Genomic DNA, 22,671 nt, shown 5'->3' on the forward strand with positions numbered 1-22,671 from the left:
CACTTTTGTAAATCAAGAAAATATTTAATAAAGAAGAAGAAAAAAAGTAACTTTCTTTCCTTTAGGCAACAGGAGCACAGGGTGACTTACTGATTATGACCAGGGCCCATTTCCAAGATCTGTCTACATATACAATCTTACTCAGAGTGTGGTTTTGCTTGCTTCTAGTGACAATTTGCTACCTCCGAAGGTATCAGCCTGGTGCCCCATTGAGGTCTGCCTCTGCAGGGCAATGATGACCATGTGGCAAGTGGGACTTTGCTTTGGCTTTCCTTTCCTTGCGCCCCTGTCTTTGACAACAGCCCCCACAGCATTTGGTGGCCATGTCTGTCCAAAATTGTGTGTACTGTCTGTTGCCAAGGCTCAGGATGACAGGCAGTGCAGCTGCGCTGCTGGTGCCTATGCAGGTGACGATAGGAATAATGAGAGGGTGGATGTTATGATTATGATCTATAGACAGCAGTGAGATATTCAGGCAAACAATATAGGGCACCCAGCAGGCCACGAAGATGAAGGAGACACTAGCAATCTTCTTAGCATTCCTCAGTTCCAGTTGCTGCTCCAGCTCTGAAGGGGGCTGGCCTTGGTTGACTGAATGAAGGAGTCTTGTGATGTCCTTAAGCTGCCTTCGGGATGTGCACAGCACCTGGATGCACATGAAGCCCATGGCAAGGATGGATGGAATGAGGAGGCCATAGGTCTCTAGATAGAGGTAAGGAATAGGGAAGACCAGACCAAAGGAACAGTTGGCATGGGGCCGCCACTGGTTCCAAGCCAGTGGGAGGCATGCAAAGATCAAAGGAGCTGTCCAGGCTATGAATATGTAAAAACCAGGCCAGCGATACACCCAGGACCGGTGGTAATGCAGTGAGTGGATGATGAACACATACTTAACATAGTGCACCACCAGCAGGTTGGCTAAGAAAGCAAGGAAGATGAAGTTAGGTGCCACATAGTTGAAGAAGCAGAGGTGGTAGTTTAAATCCTTCGTCGAGGACAGCTCAGGAATATTGGGAAGGAATAAGCCGGCCAGAAGATCAGCAAAGAGTAGGCTCAGGAAGAACCAGTTGCTGGTGTTGCGGAGTCTACGGTTGAAGAGGATCCCAAGGATGAGGAAGATGTTGGCCAAAACAATGAAGGCTGACAGGGGCCTTGAGAGCCAGATGATGATATTTTGTGTCATAGTTTCTGTGTCTCTAGTGAGGACTCCCCTATCCTCTGCACCTTCCGACATTGACTTCCTAATGGAAATGAGAAAGCACCCCATGTTATTATTCAGCAAAGCCAGAAGGTTAGCTTGGCAAACTACATTTCACTTCCAAACCACTGTGGCCTGATGATCGTCTTCCAAAGCAACTACTCTATTCTGAACTTAAAAATGGTAAGCGTAATACTGGTGGGTCAACAAAAGACGTTCAAAGACTCTCTCAAGGCAAATCTTTAAAAATGTAGTATGAACAGTGAAAACTGGGAAACACTGGCTTGCAAGCATTCCAGTTGAATAACAGCCTTTACCAAAGGTGTCATGGACTTTGAAGAAGCACGAACTCAAGATGAAAGTGAGAAATGTGCTAAGAGGAAAGCACGCTTGGCAAACCCTCACTGTGATCAACTCCTGCCCGAAAACCTATGTCCCCGCTGTGGAAGGACATGTGGATCCAGAATTGGCCTCCACAGTCACTTACGGACTTACTTTTAAAACCGTGTATATGAAAGACAAACTTACTTGGCTACAAGTGATCGCCGAAGAAGAAATATTTCACTGACATGATTATATTTAGTTATTAAAAAATCAATCCCACATTGAGGAGTTCTTCTAAATAAATAAAACAATGCAATAATTCAGCATAAAAATTAGCAACACCACATCTTGTTTAAGTGTGTCTTATACAGCACAATTATACTAAATCTATTAAAAAAACAACATAGTTGTCAATATGGCAAAAATTCTGATATTATTGTTGTATTATTTATTGGCTTTATTTGCCACTCCCCCCCCCCAAATGTAACTCAGAGCAACTTACTAGAAAAAATAACACATACATTAAAGCCAACATAGAACTAAAACACAGTGAAAACTAAAAGCACATTCATATTTTTAAAAGACAGGACTCAAACATCCCATACATTGAATTCATCAAAAAAAGTTTATGGCAAGGGTGCGGAATAGCTAGCTGGGCTGGCCACTAAATATTTAACATTTAGCTTTGGGCAGAAACCCTGAACTTGGCCATGATTGTGCCCCTGCAGGTCATGGTGAAACTCAAAAAGCCAGTGCTCTTAATTCTCCCTTCCTCAGGACATCCCACCCCCTTCCTATCCTACCTTCCTTATAGTTCCCTAGACTCTCTACCTCTGAAATGGGATTAGTTACCCCTAGATATAAATAAGTAATAAACAGTGATATTAATTTAGACTGGCATTTGATAGTTCTTGCTCATTCCCCCAAATAAGCAAGACAAGACTGGTCTTTTTTTTTTTAAAGTACGTAATCATGTCTGTTGCAATAGCATTTGTCTTGTCTGATAATTTCCAGTAAAGATCCCTAAAAGTGATATTTCTGTCAAGGGTGCAGATGTATAGACACATAAGCAGATTTGGTAACAGAATTAAAACCGGAGGCTTCATTTTTTAAGAAAAAAAAGTGAAGAAATATTTTAAACCAGTTGGACCAGGCAATCAAGGAAGGGTAAGCTTGTCCAAAATTCCCATTCTCAGAATGCATGTCAAATGTTAGCAGTCTTTACAAAGAGCCCCAAAGTGTTTTGCAGTTAGGCTTCAATTAGAAAATGAGTAAGAGAGAGACTTCATTCACTGAGACCCACAGCCCTGAAATCTCTTGTGAACTCCATGGTCCTTTTGACCACCTTTGAAACCTAAATGCCCAGAGACATTTTTATTTGGCTCATGACATATCCTTTTGGGAAATGCTCTGAGACTGTCCAGCCATAAGATCATGGAATCTTAAAAGTTAAGCTGTTGTCTTAGGAGATGAAATCATTTCTCAACTCTGAGCAGTGCAGGAGGCAGGGATGGCTCAAGACAGTTCGTTGCCTATGGCAGTGCAGTAACCTTCCACCTCAGATCATGGGGCATAGTACCCATGGCTGGTCAAGTTATTTTGACACCTGAGGCAGATAAATCCCACAAACACTCCTCCTTGACAGGAAAAATGCAACAATCATAAATTCAATAATTAACAACTTGATACCCTTTCACGACACCCGAAATCTTCTACCTGAAGCATTCGTATTCTGCCTAATGGTAGGGCCCTGGAAGCCACAGATTAGGTGCTAAGGAGCAACTGGGGTCACACATCTGCATCATACATTTAAAGCACTATACCACTTTAAGAGTCATGGCTTCCTCCAAAGAATCATGGGAATAATAGTTTGCAAAGGATACTGAGAGTTGTTATGAAACCCTCTATTTGACTCATAGAGCTACAATTTGCAGAGAGGTTTTTCAATAAATCCCTCTTTCCAGGGATTTGTGGGGAGGTGGGTTATTTTACTCACATGTGGTGGAGCTGTAAAAAAAGTTCAACGATTTTGGGACTTTCTAATGTATTGATTGGCTACCTCTTGGTAGCAGTGAAGACCGATAGCTGGATATTGGAAGGACCTGAAATGGCTTACCGTGAAACAGTGTTATACGAAAGCATAGACTAGAGTTTTGGTTGAGAAATTGACTCATTGTTTATGAACAGCTAGAGACAGGAAGGAAAAAGGACTGTTTTGCAACAGAGTGGCAGAGTTTAATGACCTTTGCAAATAAGGAAGAGACCGGCTGGCCTGTGCCATCAGTATTCTGGAATATCTGGCTTGTACAATTTTTTAATTTGGTAATGTCTTGGTGCTTATATTGCTTAGCTTTCAGGATGAACAATACTTACCTTGGCATTTGTTGTGTGCTATTGCCTGACGGAGAATTTAGATTTTTGTTGTAAGCTGAATACAGTAGAAGCTCGGGTTGCGGACGTAGTTCATGACAGAGGCACCGTCCGCAACCCGCAGCGTTCATAACCTGCAGTGTTGCGTCTGCGCACGCGCAAAGCGCGATTGGCAAAACCTGGAAGTAACCCTTTCCGGTACTTCCGGGTTTCCCGCAGTCCGTAACCTGAAAACGCATAACCCAAAGCGTCTGTAACCCAAGGTACCATAATAATAATAATAATAATAATAATAATAATAATAATAATATAGGGTTTTTAATGTATGGTGTGGATATAGCCATGAAAAACAGTTGAGGAGGAAGACTATCATGAAGTTGTTTGGCAAAGCTTTTGAGGGCCGGGATAAATGTGTGTGGCATTACCTCATGTTGCAGCTACTCTGCAGTCAAGAGCCACTAAAAGAACCAGTGGTGTTATTTTAAGACACTCATAAAGAAGAGGCAACAGGCTTTTTAGAGGGAGACTCCTACCATCTGGCTGCGTTTAAGAGAGACAATTAAGCTATTCGAGTGACATAATTGCCAGCGGAAATCATCCCTGCTGAGGCCTTGCCGTCTTTCTCGAAAGGCTGAAAACAAAGTGGAACAAAATGAGGAAAGAATCATTTGACAGGGTGGTTTTAAGGGGCTTTAAGAGCGACCAGCTTAAGAAGCAAAGAAAAGCCTACCCATGCAATGATAGCCTGCACAAAGGGTTAATCTGTTATGCTGTTAAAGTTGCATTTGCCAAATGACTATCAGCTCAATAACACTTCCCTTCCTCCCAATTGAAATTAGATTCATTTTTGCACCCCAAAAGATTTACTTCCACTGTGGCCTGGTTCACACGCAACACTAAGCCAAACCACGGTTTAGTGGTCATGGAGGTGTTTTGTCCCTTCCCAGTTGTTTTGCTACTGAGCCATGGTTTGGCTTAGTGTGTCATCCAAGCCCTGGCTCATGGTTTCCTCACAGCTCAGCACAGTGCAGGAGCAAAACATCAGGGGAGGAGCAAAACATTCTTACTGCTCATTCACACTAAACCATTATTTGGCATAGAGTTATGTCCAGATGAGGACTGTGTGTGAGAGTGAACCAGAGGTGCTGTGGGGAAAATTCAACCCACACACATGCTTTTCTTGCATGTTCGTGGGTTGAGTTTTGCCTCATCGGTTAGATTTTATGAAGAGAATTTCCATACAGCTTAATCCTCAAAGCATCTAAATGGTTTCTAGAAAATATAAGATATATGTTAAAATTGCCAATAAAATAAGATGCTAAAAAAAATTCAACACAATACTAGTATTTTTAAAATATTTGCACTTTAAAATAAAATTACATACTGCATTAAAATACAGGTCAGATTTACATGTCTAGGTAGGTTTGCTTAAACAAAAACACTTAGCTGGTGCCGAAAACAGTACACTGGTACCTCAGGTTACAAACACTTCGGGTTACAGACTCCACTAACCTGGAAGTAGTACCTCCGGTTAAGAACTTTACCTCAGGATGAGAACAGAAATTGCATGCTGGTGGTGCGGCGGCAGCAGGAGGCCCCATTAGCTAAAGTGGTACCCCAGGTTAAGAATGGTTTCAGGTTAAGAACGGACCTCCAGAACAAATTAAGTTCATAACCAGAGGTACCACTGTACAGCAAAGGCATCTGCCTAATATCAATAGGCAGGGAGTCCGTCCACCCCCCCCCCCGTGCTTCTGATACTGAATAGCTATAACTGAGAATATATATTACTGAGAACATATACAAAGTGTCTTTTCTTCAAATAATGACAGGGCTTTAGCAATGGAAATGGGAAAGGCGAGGTACTTGCCTGGAAATGGGGGCATCCTGATTGCACTGTCTATTTAAATGATAAGAACAATTATTAAGCCTTAGGCCGTTGTTCTGCTTGAATAGAGGCAAGATTCAGAGCAGTGAATCATCTAGAGAAGCAATAAGCAGCCTCTTCTGTTGGTGGGCATTCTGGAGCTCATAGGGGCATTTCATTTCCTGCAATATATCAACAGTAATTTGTGTCTGTTGTTGAGCTTCACACATGGTCTGGGAATTACCATGTGAAAGATTTCCTGCCTGGTATTTTGCTGGGCATGATTCAGCAGAAATCATTTTGTGAATGGGATCAACATGCTAATCTGCCAGTAGATGTGCTCACTTACAATAAGTTTTAATAATAATTAGTACAGTGCCCAAGCCTTATTCATATGTCAGTCAGCAGCTGCATGCAGTGGACAAGGGTATTCTAAAGCAGTCAGGGGAAGAGGCATGAGAGAAAGAAGGATGAGAGGAAAGGATTTAGAAATAAGTTCGATATTAACTTATTAAAAATGGAAATGATGCAGATTAATGATGGGATGCATGCTGAGCTTGAGAGAGAAGGCAGGCAACATTTTAATTTTTATACAGATATGATTGCAAGGGCTGGCCCCAGAAGCAGTACCGATTAACCTCCAAAAATCATTAACAGGGATGACGCTAGAGGAAAACCAAAAATGAACTGTAGCACAGAGATGGGGAGCTTGTTGCCTTCCAGACGCTGAACACATCCAAGGGTCAGGAATGAAGGGAGTTGTAGGAGAGAGCGGGAGACAGCAAACAGTGAGCAATATGTGGATCTTACGGGAACATCCTGATTCTCCAGTATCATTTAAGGGCAGCATTTTTCATGTAATAATGATCCATTTTTAAAAAAACAACAACCCACCAAGCAAATTTTGCTTGTGAAATATTTTAAGGAACTCTGGAATTTTTTTTGCTTTCAGTTTCAGTGGGACTTACCCTCAGCCAACTGTCCCTGACACTGCTCTGCTCACTCCCAGTTCTCGGCTTCTGTCAGTGCTCTATAGCCATGGAGTCATAGTGTGACTGCATAGTGAGCCTCTGTGGAATATGAGCGCTACTCCCAAAATCGAGAACTTTGGTAACCCTTAGAATCTTTTATTGCTAATGGGGAAACAATGTGGTCTGTGCTTCAGCATGAATGAGTCGCTCCTGGGTAAGGAGGATAAATTTCATTCATTAGCATTTAAAAGCGAACCTGCCCAGTGCTGGATTAAACCCTGTGGCCCCTAGGCAGTTGAAATCTTGCGGGTCCCCACTCTAGTGGGATAACATTGAACCAAGAAAGCATGATTGTAATTTTCTTTCAAGAACAAAACAATATTATTTTGATCTGTTGTCGCAGGACCCCTAAAAGGCATGGGGCCCATAGGCGGGTGCCTACTCTTCCTGTCTGGTAATCTGGCACTGAAGCTGCCTAATTCAAGTTTTTTTAAAAAATAAAGTGCATGAACACAGACACTCTTCAAAATTCACACCTGTCTGAAATTCGTAGCGCCGCTTTCCAGCCACTTTATATATAACAATGCATTTACTGTACTGTAAATACATATAAATGCATCTATCAGTGAAAATAGCATTTTAAAATGCATTATATTAGGCAAAATTTCTTTGCAAAGCATGTATAGTATACAAAACTGCATATTAGGAAAAAGTTGCACTAAAATCCTGATGAATTTTCACAAAGACTTTTAAAAACTAACAGACAGACAACTTGCCAACTGATGGGGTCATGTGGAAAACTGAATTTAAGATTGGAAAAATGAGAAACCAAAATAGACATAGCCATCCTTTCCCCTGGGTAGGTTTACTGTGAGTTCCTCTCCATGAACTTGTGACCTTGTGCGAATGGATTCAGCTGAGTAATGCAGCCCAGTGACTGGCAACTGGCCTGGGTTCTTCCTTCCTTCCCTCCTTCCCACCCTCCTAATCAAGGCGAAATATCAGGGCCAGACAGGCACAAACTAACCTGGAGGTTTATCAGCCTTCCCTGGGCAGAGCTCCTGTTGACACCAGTTCCCAATGCACACCCAACCATGTGGTGATGAGAGCGAGGACTTGTCAGGTGCTTCTTGGATGCCTCGCTCTGCTCGAGGGCTGGCCCATCTTCAGCTGCTATCAGATAGTAGCGTATCTTGGACCATCTTTGACCGAAAAGGGAACTGAGAAAGCAGGCGTGGGGTGGGGGAGAAGAGGAGCTGGAAACCACAGTGAAAGGCTGTTTCCCTCCTCCAGATTGTATAGTCACACCCCTTGTTAGCTGCTAGCAAATTGCAGGCCTGTGGAGGGTCTGATTGCTTAGAGGCTCATCTGCCTCCTAGTGGTTCTGAGCTAGCCTATGGTGCAAAGATAGCTCTGGAGGCTTGCGGTAAATTAGGGACACAGCAAAAAGCTGAGGTCCTGCAGATTCTCCTAAAGTGCTTTGGCTTTCACACAGGAGGGCAACCAAACAGGACTTATCTAAGCCAGGGGCTCAGCCCAGAAGCGTCCTATTTTTCTTAATGCAAAAACTCAGCTCCGGAGCACGTGGATTGGGCTTGCAGGACAGCCTTGCAATGGTTATGCTCACATGGAATCGTAGAGTTGGAAGGGACTGCGAGGGTCATCTAGTACAACTCCCGGCAATGCATGCTGCTGAAAGATATGGAACTATACAGAATACATAGAATGGAATTAGGTCTCTCCAGCTGGCAGGCAGGGGAGCTGGCTTCTTGCTAGTGTCAAACCCCAGAACCCAGTTCTTTCGTATCACACATTTGCTCCTGCTCACAATCCACTCTTAAGGGGATGCAGATTATTTTATTGCTACAGATTCCTGACAAACAGATTGTATTACGGCACACGCTTTCATGGGCTAGAGTCCTGCAGCATCCCCATTCTTGCTGTAGCAGGAAACCTTCCTGAACTGAAGCTCAGAGACAGGCTTTAGAAGAAGAGCTTCATTGGATGTTGCTAAAGTCCCACCTGGTCCAGCATCCTGCTCTCACAGAGGCCAACCAAATGCCTACAGGAAGCCCACAAGCAGGACCTGAGTGTTCCTAGGTTCTCCTGCACTGTAGCTCAGTGGTGGAACATCTGTTTAGCATGCAGAAGGTCACAGGTACAATCCCCAGCATCTCCAGATAGTGCTGGGAATGTACCCTGTCTGAAATCCTGAAGCTGCTGCCAGGCAGTGTAGACAATATTGAGCTGGATGAACCAGTGGTCTGACTTTGTATATGGCAGCTGTTTTTGTTCCTATCCCTCTTGGAGCAGGAATTACAAGATTCAAACCCTTCTCGGTAGGATCCCTTAAGGGTCATGCTCCATCCCATCCCCATTAACCCCCCCCCCCCAAATGGATGGTTGCACAAGTTTCGGTACAAAGAGCTCTGAACTGTACCCCTGCTTTTCTTTCTATAGCTTCAGTGTTGTGCTGGATTCTCTTCAGAACACGAAAGTGGCAAAGCCTCTGCTCAGAAAAGAAGAGAAGGCCATTCCAAGCATTTTATCCATTGCATATCCGGCTACCTACCCCCACCCCAAATGCATCTGAACTTTCAAACTGTAGGCTACCATGATGTTTCTCCCCTAAGAACATCATCCCTCTTCTCTAAAAGACATAAGTCCCCACTCTTGTCTCCAAAAGTACCAGCTTGCCTTTTAAGGGCAAACAATGACAGTTGTTTCTTCAACAAAACCCCAAGGGTTGGGCCAGTCCTCTCTAGCATAACAAGGGAGTGAAGGAATGACTAGCAAAGCCAGATGCTCAGGATTGGCCTGGATAAGACAGGAATTCAGCCTTGTTCAGCATCCAAGAAAGAGCCATCATCCTGGCTGCAAAATGTCCAGTATCCACTGTTGTACACTTTATCTAGGGAGATCAGAACCTCCCGCTTCACCGCAAGCAAAAAATAAACCTATATGACGCATGGGCAAAAATGGAAGATTAGGGACCAAAAATGGAAGATTAGGGAGTTGCTGTCAGGACTCATGCAAGAAACTTGGTGCAGCTGAGGAAACTTTGGTTCTCCAGATGTTTGCTGCACTACAACTCCCAGCATCCTTGAACAATGGTCATGCTGGCTGGGCTGATGAGAGTTGTTCGTCAACCTCTAGAGCAGGCTTCCTCAACCTTGGCCCTCCAGATGTTTTGAGACTACAATTCCCATCATCCCTGACCACTGGTCCTGCTATGGGAGTTGTAGGCCAAAAAAAAATCTGGAGGGCCGAGGTTGAGGAAGCCTGCTCTGGAGGGCTGCAGGTCCCCCATCCCTGTGTTAAAGAGATGCATCACCCACACCAGCCTACCAGCAGTGGGTTCTGGCCTGCCTATGATGGCTTAGAGAGGAGATAGACCCACTGTGTGGACAAGTAAAGAAAACAAGGATCTGTAGAAGGCTTTAAAACACTCATTTATTTTTAAGCACTGGGGCCTGATTGCCCCTTTGGCTTGTTCTGCTTCGGCTACTTTTCTGAGAAGTGACTGGCCTCAGAGAGGATCTTCCCATCCTTGGTCTCGATGGTTTTGATGAGCAAGGGCCTCTTCAGTGAGTTGTTGGTCAAGGAAGTCCCCCCAGGTGCCATGTTGTGGGCAGGCAGCGCCATCCCCTGTGTCAGGAGCCCAGCTGCATAAGCAATGGATGGATTTAGAAATCTGGGTCAAGAGATCAAAGAGGGATGGCTTTAAGCAAGAGACTCCTGATTTGACTCCCCAAAGTGATTTGAGAAAGAAGAGGCAGCTAGAAATGCCATTCAAGCAAGTTAGCAGCAGGTCCAGGAGTCAGAAGGCCAATTGGCCATTTGCACTAAGCGAGTGATCGACATGAATTCACACACACACACACACACAGAGAGAGAGAGAGAGAGAGAGAGAGAGAGAGAGAGAGACCCAGACCCAGATATAGAACTAGAAATGGGACCAATATATTTTGCACTAATGGAGACTGAGCAAGGATACCATTCTGAGGAACCCAATGGACTTGAGCAGAGGTGGAATTATGAGGAGGATGCAGAACCCTACAGATGATAGGAGGCACCCAATATATTACATGAAATTCTGGCTTCTTGTGGGGCATCATTCAGTATTAAGGTCAAGAGGCAGGCCAAACAAGCATAAGAAAAACTGAGGTGTTCTGGAGCCTTCTGAAGTGTGTGCATGGACAAAATCTCTTGATTACATTTAAAATATATTTCTACTGTTTTCTGTTCACCTAACACATGTAAAAGTTTTAATACTGAGACCTCAAGATAGCAGCTAACTAAGTTGGGTCCGCATCATGGCAGACACACTTGGTGGAAAGTCTTCCCTGTCAAATGTCAAATACCATGACACATAATCAACTATCAAGAACTGTAATCAGTATCAGACTGCCAGATAGGTAAAGGTAAAGGTACCCCTGCCTGTACGGGCCAGTCTTGCCAGACTCTAGGGTTGTGCGCTCATCTCACTCTAGAGGCCGGGAGCCAGCGCTGTCACGTGGCCAGCGTGACAAGCTGCACCTAGCGAGCCAGCGCAGCACACGGAACGCCGTTTATCTTCCCGCTATAAAGCGGTACCTATTTATCTACTTGCACCCGGGGGTGCTTTCGAACTGCTAGGTTGGCAGGCGCTGGGACCGAACGACGGGAGCGCACCCCGCCGCGGGGATTCGAACCGCCGACCATGTGATCGGCAAGTCCTAGGCACTGAGGTTTTACCCACAGCACCACCCACGTCCCTAGACTGCCAGATAAAGGTACCCCTGCCCGTACGGGCCAGTCTTGCCAGACTCGGGGGTTGGTGCGCCCATCTCACTCAAGAGGCCGGGGGCCAGCGCTGTCCAGAGACACTTCCGGGTCACGTGGCCAGCGTGACATCGCTGCTCTGGCCAGAGCCAGAGCCAGAGCCAGAGCCGCACACGGAAACGCTGTTTACCTTCCCGCTAGTAAGCGGTCCCTATTTATCTACTTGCACCCAGGGGTGCTTTCGAACTGCTAGGTTGGCAGGCGCTGGGACCGAACGACGGGAGCGCACCCCGCCGCAGGGATTCGAACCGCCGACCTTTCGATCGGCAAGCCCTAGGCGCTGAGGTTTTACCCACAGCGCCACCTGCGCCAGACTGCCAGATACCAAATGCTAAATTTGAATGTCTTCCAGTATCCAACGGAGATATCAAATATTCAACAAATATTTGAAAAATGCAGTGATGAGTGATGACAATAGCAAATTTTTTGTTGTTGTTGTTTAGTCGTTTAGGAAACCTAGAAAAGCTCAAAGGGAACCCATTTGTCAAGGATGAGGCTGCCGCGTTAACAGAAGAATCCAGAGGATGGCAGGAGAGATTGGTGGAGTTACCAGCTGCCTCTATTTTATGAGCACCCATTTTTACCACAGGCTTGGGACTATTCTAGGGAACTTCATGCACAGCTTCAATCAGAGTAGGAAATATACTTACCTAGTTTGTCTATAGCACTGAACTGCTGACTTGGAGCCTGGCCACCCATCCTGAGAGAAGGGGGGGAAACATGTGATGGAACAAGGGTGTTTCAGTGTTTCAAGTGCCCCCACCCCACACTTATTTTTTTACCTCCCAACCCCCTGCTGATTTTGGCAATGGCAAATACACACACACATATGCAGAGAGAGAAAGCTGGGATGAGTGGAGCAAAGCACCTGATAGGGTTAAATATAGCACCCTCCCTGGTAATCAGTTTGTGCATCTGATGAAAGGAGGGGGGCTGATGCTAACACCCCCCTCAACTGATCTGCACAGATCATCTGAGGAACATTTCTCTCTCTCTCTCTCTCTCTCTCTCTCTCTCTCTCTCTGTGTGTGTGTGTGCATGTGCATGATAGACACAGACCAAACAACAGAGTGGGGTGGCCACACACCCATTAGTATAAACAACCTGCAAAACCATGATTGTGGCCCATGGCATGTAGGCAATACTGAGTTAGATAGACTGTCAGTCTGACTCTGTAGAAGGCAGCTTCCCATGTGACACCATAGTGATGTCACGCAGGACAGCCAATCCTAGATGTCCAGGTGCAGAGCGACTGATTCACCAGCCTCCCACCCACCCCATCCATGCATGGCGAATTCCTCTAAAGTTAGGGTTGCATCCAACTAAATCCTACTTGGAGCAGACCCAGAGAAATGAATGGATCCAAGGGACTCATGTCTATCAGCTTCAATGAGTCTTCTCTCAACAGGACTAACACTGCTTACCGCCCACAGGACCTTGCTTACCGGTTCTCTTCTCCTTCCAGCAGTTTCTGATAGGTGGCAATTTCTATGTCAAGGGCCAGCTTGACATTCATCAGCTCTTGGTATTCTCGCACCTTGCCAGCCATGTCGCGCTTGGCCCGCCTCAGAGCCTCCTCCAGGTCTTGGATGGCACCCTTGGCACTCTGCACAGCCTGCTCCCCTTGCTCTTCAGCCTGCGCCACGGCACTTTCCAGGTTGGCTCGCTGGGCAGGAGGAGAGAGGAGCTGTGAGACGGCGCCAACACCGTGGTGGGAAGCCCACAGTAGGAAACTGGAGGCAAGGCCTGTCTCTTATTGTAGCGTGATGGGGAAGATCCTGTTTTGGGGCTGCATGGTTGCTCCAATTTGGCTGCGGCTGCTTGTCCTATTTTCCCCAGCTGCCAATTTGAATAGCAAAGGAAGAGCTGAGAAAGCTTTGGCAAAAACGAGCCCTTCCCCTGTTCCTCAGTTTGGGGATACAGGGCATTTCCAGATGACCTGTTTACCGAGCGTCCATTCTGTTTTGTTTGCAGGGAGGTTAGATGATGTTGCCAAAGCAGGTGTTACCCTATGCTTTCCAGTGCATTTCCCCATCACTTTTATTTATTGCAGAAACTCTGATCTTTTGGAGAAGCAGGTTTGTTGCACAAGACCTCCTAATCTGTTTAAAACTGCACAACATGAAGTGACCAGCAAGTGAATGAATCTCACCTGATAGAGAGACAGTCGAAGTGTCCACAGTTCCTTCAGCTCTTTCAATATAACAAATTGCTAAAGTCACACCCAGAAAGTTGCTATTTTGTGGGTGGGAGTCTATCCCATGATGGAAAATTCAGGTTGTGCAATTAAATGGATTTGGTACCTTGTGCAGGAAACCCATTAAAATGGGACTTTTTGCACTGAGAAGTGTGTGTGTGGGGGGGATTGCTTGATGTGGTGCCCTGCAAACAAATCATAATAAATACAGTGGTACCTCAGGTTACAAACACTTCGGGTTACAGGCTCCGCTAACCCGGAAGTAGTACCTCAGGTTAAGAACTTTACCTCAGGATGAGAACAGAAATTGCGCGCTGGCAGCGCCGTGGCAGCAGGATGCCCCTTTACTAAAGTGGTACCCCAGGTTAAGAACAGTTTCAGGTTAAGAACGGACCTCCGGAACAAATTAAGTTCACAACCAGAGATACCACTGTACTCAATGAACAGCCCAAGTCACCTAACCTCCCCACAAACTTTATGCGAACCAATGAGGATGAATGCTCAATTAGCAGGTCATCTGGAAGTGGCCTAAGTTACCCATCAAAAAGAATCAGTGTTTGGGCTGTAGACCTTTGGAAGCAGCTGAAGGCATTCTGGGCCACACATTTCATTTAGCAGTGTTTGTGGAATGGGGACATGAAGTGGATCCATGAAGCATGCCCCCCTCAAGACCAAATTACCCCTTTCTCATCCCCCTCCAGCTTTCCACTTCTTTATGAAGATTGGGGCTACCTGCAGACCTAAGGTATAACCTATCTGTGAAATGCAATCATATAATGGTTGGATGGCTCAGGAATGAGAGGTAGAGTGTGTAAGGGGATGTGAGTGCAGTCTGATTTCCCCTGTTAGTGTAAACTCTCAACTTTCACCAATAATAATAAGACTCGTTTTCTGCCCAGAGACAGCTCACCTGGTTCTTCAGGGCCTCAATTTCCCCATTAAGACGCTGGGCATAGCGTGTCAGCTCAGCAATCTGCCCTCTGGCTCTCTTTAGATCCTCAAGGTTCTTCTGGGTCTGTCTTGCTATCTCATCACACTGGAAGGTAAAGAGAAGAACCAGGAGGTTTTAGTCAACAGCCTCATCCAGGTACCAGCCAGTTCTCTTTAAAATGTTATGTTCAACAGTATACATATATGTTATGCATGCCTGCATGCACACACTTCCACATGATGGAAATGTGCTACTCGCCTTGTTCTTGTACCACTGTTCTGTCTCATCACGGCTTTTGGCAGCCATGGCCTGGTACTGCTCCTTCACCTCATCAATTATATGCTTCATCTCCAACTCCCGGTTATTGTCCATCTCCACAGTGACCATTGCATTTTGGATCTGAGGTTGCAACTCCCGGGTCTCCTGGGTGTGATGAGCAGACAGACAGAGAGAGAGAGAGAGAAATAATGACATTGTTGATGAGGTTGGGATGACAGGTCATCTCAGATGGAGAACATAATCATGGAGCAAAGCCCAAGCCCTTCTCATCTCCTCTGAGTACTCCTTGTGAACCATCAATCCAGAATATGGAATAATAATCCCACCCTCTTCCCACTCACCCCTACCGAACACACCCACCACTCTTCTCCCATTTGTCACCCACCTCTTCAAAGAGCTGGTTGAGGTATTTCATTTCATTGGAGGTGCTCTCTAGCTTCGACTCAACAACCACTTTCTGCACATAGATGTCATCTAGGTCCTGTCACGGGAGAGAAGTAATCAGCAGATCCCATGCCTGGGTCAGAACAGGATTCACCTGTCATGAGCCCTGCAGTGGGATTGGGTTGGCAGCTCTGACAGAGGAAGAAGAAACAGAGCAGAGGGGTGAATTGTGGGAAGCTGGCTTGGAGGAGAGGGGGTCTCCCCTTTCCACCATGTCTTCTGAAATATACTCAGAGTCAAGTGTGGATTTCATGCTCTGTATTCAGCTCATAGTAGTGAGGAATGGAAGTTCCCCCAGAATGTCTGCTTTATATACATTATTTACACAATGGGCCCCACGTAATTGGCTAATTCTGGGATTCTCCTGTAGGTCAATCAGGTTGTGGATTCACTTCCACCTTGAGCTGGATTGGGTGGCTCCTGTGGACCAATCAGACTGCTGAATTCTAGGTCCTATTGTTCTAGGACCAATCAGACTGTTGCTTTATGGATCCTATTCAACTCAGTACATAACAACTTCAATCACTTTGGAAGGGGGAGCAGGGATGCCGGATCTCCCCTCTGACATTCCTTCAAAGCAGAGCCCCTTAGTAGAATCTGGAGAGGCCTTTGATCTGCCAAGATGCAGGGGAAGGTGGACCAGGAGATGACAGTGATTGAACAGCAGTCTTTTATTTATTTATTATATTTATTGCATTTTATAAACCACCTTTATCTTCCAATGTGGTTTACATGGCTCTCCTCCTCCCCATTTCATCCTCACAACAACCCTTTGAGGTAGGTTTGGCTAAGAGATGGTGACTGGCCCAAGGCCACCCAGTGAGCATCATGACCAAGTGCTGATTTGAACCCAGATCCAACACTCTAATAATTAAGCCATGCTGTCTTATCGCTTGGGAACTGCCTCCACAAATGGGAGCAGCCTTACCTACCCCGACGGAGTGCATGCTTGCAATCTCAGTGTTCCCACAAGGCAAGAAAGTGCAGCATGCCTCATCTTTAAAAGCTTGGCGGGAGGGGCAGGAAAACATCCTAATTGCATCCATCCACTTTTGAACTTCTTGTTCTGCTCTTGACTTCCTGAATCATGGCTCCTGAGCCCTGTGTCTGCTGCTGAGCCGGTACCATTGCTTGTGAGTAAGGTATCTCCTCATGAGTAACAAATCCCTGACAGCCCTTCACCACCAGCAGCTGTGATTAGGGTGTGCTCCAGGAGGCCAGAATATATAAATTCTCCCTCTTGAGCCTTTTGGTAATTGGAAACAGCACAAGTCTCTGGCTCCTGGTTCCAGTTCCCCTGCCTTGCTATGTTATATCTTAGCTAAACAGTGACCTTGGACCTGGCCTCTGGATCATGGTTTGAACCTAGACTGATTCCTGTTCTTCGCCTTGGTTTGTTTGGACTGCCTTTGGCTGGTGAGTGTTTTGCTAAGAGGCTTATATATCTTGGGATTTGGACCCCTTGAGGACACCCATTGGCTATCCTGGGTGTGGGGAATAGGGAGAACTGCCTTGGATCCCTATGCCCTGCAAGTTCTATGTGTAGATTTTTTTTTCCACCTCCAAGACCCACCTTCTTGGTAAGCACAAATTCATTTTCAAGTTGGTTACGCCGGTTGATTTCATCTTCATACCTACAAAGAGAGGGAGAGGAGACGCTGTTTGATCTTGGCAAACAGGGTATTTAGGCTGAACATCTATTCCCTGGTTTCCAACCCCCTTGCCCTCCAGGCTTTCTTTCTTTTCTCCACAGCACTTGTAGCTCCTCTTCCAAGTATCTGCTAGCCACTTCCTGCCTTGCTAGGCATGTAAGATCTCAATTTGAGATGCATCTCATTTGCACCTCGCAAACCCACCTGCTTTTCAGTTCATCCAGGTAGGCCTGCATGTGGTCCAGCTCATTCTGCAGCTTCACCTTGTCCTGTTTCAGTGCATCAATTTGCTGCTTGAGGGGCTGGCTGTGGGCTGTCATGATGCGCCCCACATTGGATTTGTACTGGTCTTTGCCCTTCAGGAGCCTCAGCTGTGTCTCCAGCACTTTGTTCTGTTGCTCTAACTTTCGCACCTGGGGGGATGGATAAATAAATAAATGAAATGAAATGGGCACTGGGGCAGGGAGCCCTGAGCAGCCTTGTTCAGGGTCCAGAATCCCACCACACCTTTCAGTGGTTACTCAGGCAATGCTTCTGTCTGCCCATTTGTGACTGGTTTCTAAAAAACCCCAGTATGTGCTCTGTGTTTGATTCATTCTGATGAGATGACCATTCAGAAATACAGTGCATTTCAATAATAATAATAATTAATAAAATTTATTATTTATACCCCACCCATCTGGCCATTGTTCCTCAGGCACTCTGGGCGGCTTCCAACAAAATATTAAAAATACAATAAAACATCAGACATTAAAAACTTCCCTAAACAGGACTGCTTTCAGATGTCTTCTAAAAGCCAGATAGTTGTTTATTTCCTTGACATCTGATGGGAGGGCATTCCACAGGGCGGGCAATTCAAAAGGAAATCTAATGACTATTTACTTTCATTCATTGCATCACATCCTGCCTGAAATCCTTGCTTTTTCTTTTTAATCCACTGAAACAAACTAACTCACATGCAAATCGTTTACAGGACTGAGAAATGCTAGATTTTCTGTGTGATGCCCCAACCCTCCATTGCCTTCATTTCTACAATTCCTTTAGAGCAAAACAGGACAGAAAGGATGTGTTGCCACACTAGTCAGTCTCATTTTAGTGTTGGGCTGTGTACATGGCCACATCATTACTTTTCCTCCATTTGGATCAAAGCTAGTTTGGGGCAGGGGAGGCATAAAAACACAGTATTTACTAAGGAACAACAGGATAGATGGACATGGGTGGCGCTGTGGGTTAAACCACAGAGCCTAGGGCTTGCTGATCAGAAGGTCAGAGGTTCGAATCCCCGCAACGGGGTGAGCTCCTGTTGCTCGGTCTCTGCTTCTGCCCACCTAGCAGATGGAAAGCACGTCAAAGTGCAAGTAGATAAATAGGTACTGCTCTGGCGGGAAGGTAAACGGAGTTTCCATGCGCTGCTTTGGTTTGCCAGAAGCGGCTTAGTCATGCTGGCCACATGACCCGGAAGCTGTACGCTGGCTCCCTCAGCCAATAAAGCGAGATGAGCGCCGCAACCCCAGAGTCGGCCATGACTGGACCTAATGGTCAGGGGTCCCTTTACCTTTAACAGGATAGATATGGATTGTGGCTCATGTTGTGTGTATACCTCTTCCCAAAACAGTGGTGAGAGCACCCCAAATGGAGACTAAACAGGAGTGGCTTAGGCAGCCATACTTAGGCTTGCTGTTACTTCTCTACTTCTCTCTTTTGGTGACATAAGCAACAGCACTCATGCCTGAACATAGGAAATAGAGAAGGACCAATGCCTTCAGTCTTCCAATTCAAAATGTTTCAGTACTATGTGATACTGCATAAACCAGGGGTAGTCAACCTTTTTATACCTACCGCCCACTATTGCATCTTTCTTGATGGTAAAATTTCCTTACCTCCCACCAGTGCTCAATGGAAGGAGGATTCAGCTTGTGCCATAGACCTCCTACCGCCCCCTAGAATCCTGAAATGCCCACTAGTGGGCGGTAGAGACAAGGTTGACAACCCCTGGCATAAACAGTTGAGAAGAGATTTCTAGTTTCGCCCCCCAACTCCTCAGATTTGGGATTGCTGGGAAATGTGCCCTCCCCTTTGTCGACTCCCCTTTTTGGGGAAAGATTTAGAGACATGGAGTTGGGGCAAAATCACTGTGCACCCACTCCTTGAAATGAGGATTCTGTATCAGAAGGAGGAGTGTGAAGTAAGCTAGCTCTGCGAATTGAAGCAGTGATGAAACATTTAGTGAAACATTCCAGGAAAACCAAGAACTAGCATTTGATACATCTGCCCACCAGGGGGCGCAAATCCTCTTCGTTTCATTGTTATGACACATTACAATAGAAGTAGGATTAGAGCCTTCATTTAAATGTCTTGCAACACACAGTTTTAGTAAAATAAGCAATCCATTGAGCCATAGCTGAGGACTCCAAACACCTATCCAAAGAGCTCACTTTTTCAGGTACCATGCTTAGGGATATTTCAGAAGCAGCTTTTGGAGGCTGCTTTGTGCCTTCAAAATGTCTGCATTGATTTGCACGGTGGGTTTTGTGTGAATCCATGTCATGCAATGATCCCTCGGATATTTTGGACTGCTGAATGCAACAAATGGCTACTGTCTCTCAGCACAAGCAAACATGTAGGATGTTCACTGGCTATGGAGAGTACAGACAGGCATCCTACATCTTTAATAGCTGGGAAGGTTGGCAAGAATAGCTTGCTATGTAGGAGGGATAAATTTTGTCTCCTACACAATGCAGCATTTGCATCTTTGGCTGCTCTGTAGGAATTTTGATACATATACAGCATCCCTCACAGGTGTGGCGATCCTCCTGATAACAGCTGTGTACACACTGCACATGACGTCCCCCAAACAATGAACTGTAGTTTGCTTCTCACAGAGCTACAATTACCCTTGGGAAAACTACAGTTCCCAGTAGTATTGGGAGGAAGCTGTGTGCTTTCAATGTATGGTGTCTATGCAGCTACCTAAAACAAAATTGTTAAATGTTTCTGTGGACGGTGTGCCTGTTAGAAACTAGAAGTTTCTGGACTGCAAAATTCATTAACGTTATTTAAGCAGTGTGTCCTAGAGCTGGTTTATAGTTTCAAAATCAATAGTTTTTAAAGACAGTATTTTATTAGATCAAAAATAAACCCCTCCCCCAGCACACACACATGCACACACAGACTAACATACAACTGAGGCTGAAATTCTGTATCTGAAAATGAGCCCCATTGAATTAATTGCGACTTCTGTGTAGACACTTATTGAATTGCACTAAAGTACAGAACATTTTTGTGGAGGGGGGGAATCCATATTAGATTAAAATAATCAATTTATAGTGAGTGTGTATATGAAAGAAATACTTTTGCACAATTTCCTGTAGCTCACACCTTGGGAAACTTTAGTAAATTGACTGTCAGTTTTGAGATCCATATTCCTTTTAGAACCTGCACATCCACATTCTACAATTCACAATTACATCCGATCTTGTTTTACTTCCTGGTCCCAGAATAAAGAGCTTGATCTTTTATTTTAAGCAAACAACTTAAGTTTCAACTACTCCTCGGTTTACATGAAGATTGAACAACATGAATGATTAAGATGAACACACACATACTCCACCTTAGTTTGGGGAAATTGGGATGTTGGAAAACCCTTTGTTAGTGATATGAGCATCATATTTGTCTGGTGGTGTGATATTTGGCACAGTTTTCCCAAACACTCTTTCAGTACATATTTATTGAAGGATGAAAAATTCTTCCTCCACCCCCTTACCAGTCTTTGTCCATCTTTATTGTGACAGTCATGTGAACATGTGTTTGTTCAATGTTCTAGACTTGGGTATACATCTAACTCCATTCCCTATATATAAACAGAGTAATACTTTCCATGAAAGTCCAATTCCTGGAATCGCCAATTTATAATCTTGGAAAGAGGCCTTGAAAAGTCTGGTAGTCAAATAATGCAGTATTTGACTCTCAGCCAAAGTAGATCATACTCTGGAGATCTGTGATCATATCTCCCATCTCCTTAAAGATTTTAAAAGCTAGCTGTGTGGAGAACCCACGTCACACTGGGATCACAGTTCAGGGAGGCCTGAGTTTTAACAGCTTTCCCTGAAACATCAGCAGTGCAATCTTATACACATCTACTCAGAAATAACACTGTTCACAATGGAGCTTATTTTCAGGTACAAGACTGCAGCCTCAGCCAATATAAAGCCTTATCTCTCCAAAGCTATTACTTGCCCCATTAGGGAAAACAGGTACTCCTATCAAGCATCTCCTTTGCATCCTCTGACTTGACCATCTCTAGTGGTTTCTAGAAGGAAGCACCTATGGAAATCAATTTATGAAGTTTTGTGTTGTTGGTTTTTAATGGTTTTTCTGCTCTTTGGAGCTGTGCTTTTTGTTGCGCTTTGAATAAATAAATGCACTGGGGATGAGCGTGAAATACCTTTTTTTGTGTGTTCCAAACTTTACCTAGTGAAAGTAATTGCAAGTAATTGCCAGCGTTAGGTTAACATCTATTGAAACTGTGCCTGGCAGAGGTTTGGGCTCTGCGTAGTGATAACAACAAGGATAGATGTTAACAACAGGGTCCCATAACTTCAGACACCTGAATACAAGTTGACACGAACTTGGAACTTCCATAAATGCTTCCGTCTCCGTATTCTCCACTCTGATTGGAGCAGCATTGCCTGCGCAAAGGGGCAATCTCTCTGAGCGGTAGTAAATTAAGTTTGACTCGGCCCATCCATTTCAATGGGTTTACACTAGCTTGGGCATGTTCATTTCAATAGGCACCACCAACACCCCTTCCCCCCCTCTCTCGCACCCCCCACTCCAGAGCAACGTCCCGCCCCACGCGCGCATCCTGGTTGCACCTTGTCGATGAAGGAGGCGAACTGATTGTTGAGCCCTTTGATCTGCTCCTTCTCCTCCGTCCGGATCTGGTGCAGTTTAGGGTCGATCTCCAAAGTGGGCAGCGAGGAGAGAAGAAAAGCGGGCGAGGCGGACAGGGGAGAGCCGGGGAAGGCGCTGGAGGTGGATCCTAGTCGGAAGAGCCCCGGCTGGAAGCTCCCCGGGCTGGCCCGGTACAAAGAGCCTCGGTTGGAGAGGGAGCCGTGGGAGCGGCTGCTAAAGCTCAGGCTCCCCGGGCGAGGGTAACTGGTGCTCATGATGGGCGGGCTGCAGCGCTGGCTCTCCAAGGACAAGGGTAAGAGGAATACAGGTGTTCAGTACCTGGGCCGAGCTTAATAGCAGGAGAGATGCAGAAGGCCCCGCCCCTTGCACACCTGGGCACTTTATTGGCATATCAGCGCCCCCCCTTCTCAGGGCTTCACGTAACGTGGAGCGTGATGGCATATTTGCACATCAATTTGCGCTTCAGGCATCCGCGCTATCGAGTTGCACCCTGATTAACATAGCCTCGCCCCTATCGCCTCGCCCGGCCAATCGCACGACACCGCTAAAGCCAGCTCAGTGTTCTGTAGACCACCTACGAGTGCGTTCCACTTGTTTGCATAGCTCCGCCCCTTTGGTCCTTCTTATTTGAGATTATTACGGCGGTCCAAGACGAGCGCCTGAAAGGCTGCCCAAAGTTTGTGCGAAAGACCCTCCCTCC

General features: G+C 45.6%; 2 protein-coding genes across 3 annotated transcripts; both read right to left on the bottom strand.

Annotated features, from left to right (window-relative positions):
• On the bottom strand, positions 1 to 7,963 carry GPBAR1 (G protein-coupled bile acid receptor 1). Of its 2 annotated transcripts, none has more exons than XM_083749094.1 (2): positions 7,758 to 7,963; positions 1 to 1,241 (listed from the first exon to the last, which is right to left on the bottom strand). In XM_083749094.1, the coding sequence occupies exon 2, from the start codon at positions 1,232 to 1,234 to the stop codon at positions 194 to 196; it is 1,041 nt and encodes a 346-aa protein (XP_083605220.1). In that variant the 5' UTR covers positions 1,235 to 1,241; positions 7,758 to 7,963; the 3' UTR covers positions 1 to 193. The 2 variants fall into 2 exon arrangements, with proteins under 2 accessions (XP_083605220.1, XP_083605221.1); XM_083749095.1 differs by lacking the exon at positions 7,758 to 7,963 and adding an exon at positions 3,639 to 3,644.
• Positions 7,964 to 10,161: 2,198 nt separating this feature from the next.
• LOC310852252 (keratin, type II cytoskeletal 8-like) lies at positions 10,162 to 22,382 on the bottom strand. Its single transcript, XM_083755425.1, has 9 exons — positions 21,932 to 22,382; positions 17,262 to 17,470; positions 16,979 to 17,039; positions 15,347 to 15,442; positions 14,941 to 15,105; positions 14,662 to 14,787; positions 13,000 to 13,220; positions 12,205 to 12,254; positions 10,162 to 10,395 (listed from the first exon to the last, which is right to left on the bottom strand). The coding sequence occupies exons 1-9, from the start codon at positions 22,223 to 22,225 to the stop codon at positions 10,235 to 10,237; spliced, it is 1,383 nt and encodes a 460-aa protein (XP_083611551.1). The 5' UTR covers positions 22,226 to 22,382; the 3' UTR covers positions 10,162 to 10,234.
• Positions 22,383 to 22,671: the final 289 nt, after the last annotated feature.

This window comes from Podarcis gaigeae, assembly GCF_964106915.1.
Source record: "Podarcis gaigeae genome assembly, chromosome: 1".
NCBI classification, from domain to species: Eukaryota; Metazoa; Chordata; class Lepidosauria; order Squamata; family Lacertidae; genus Podarcis; species Podarcis gaigeae.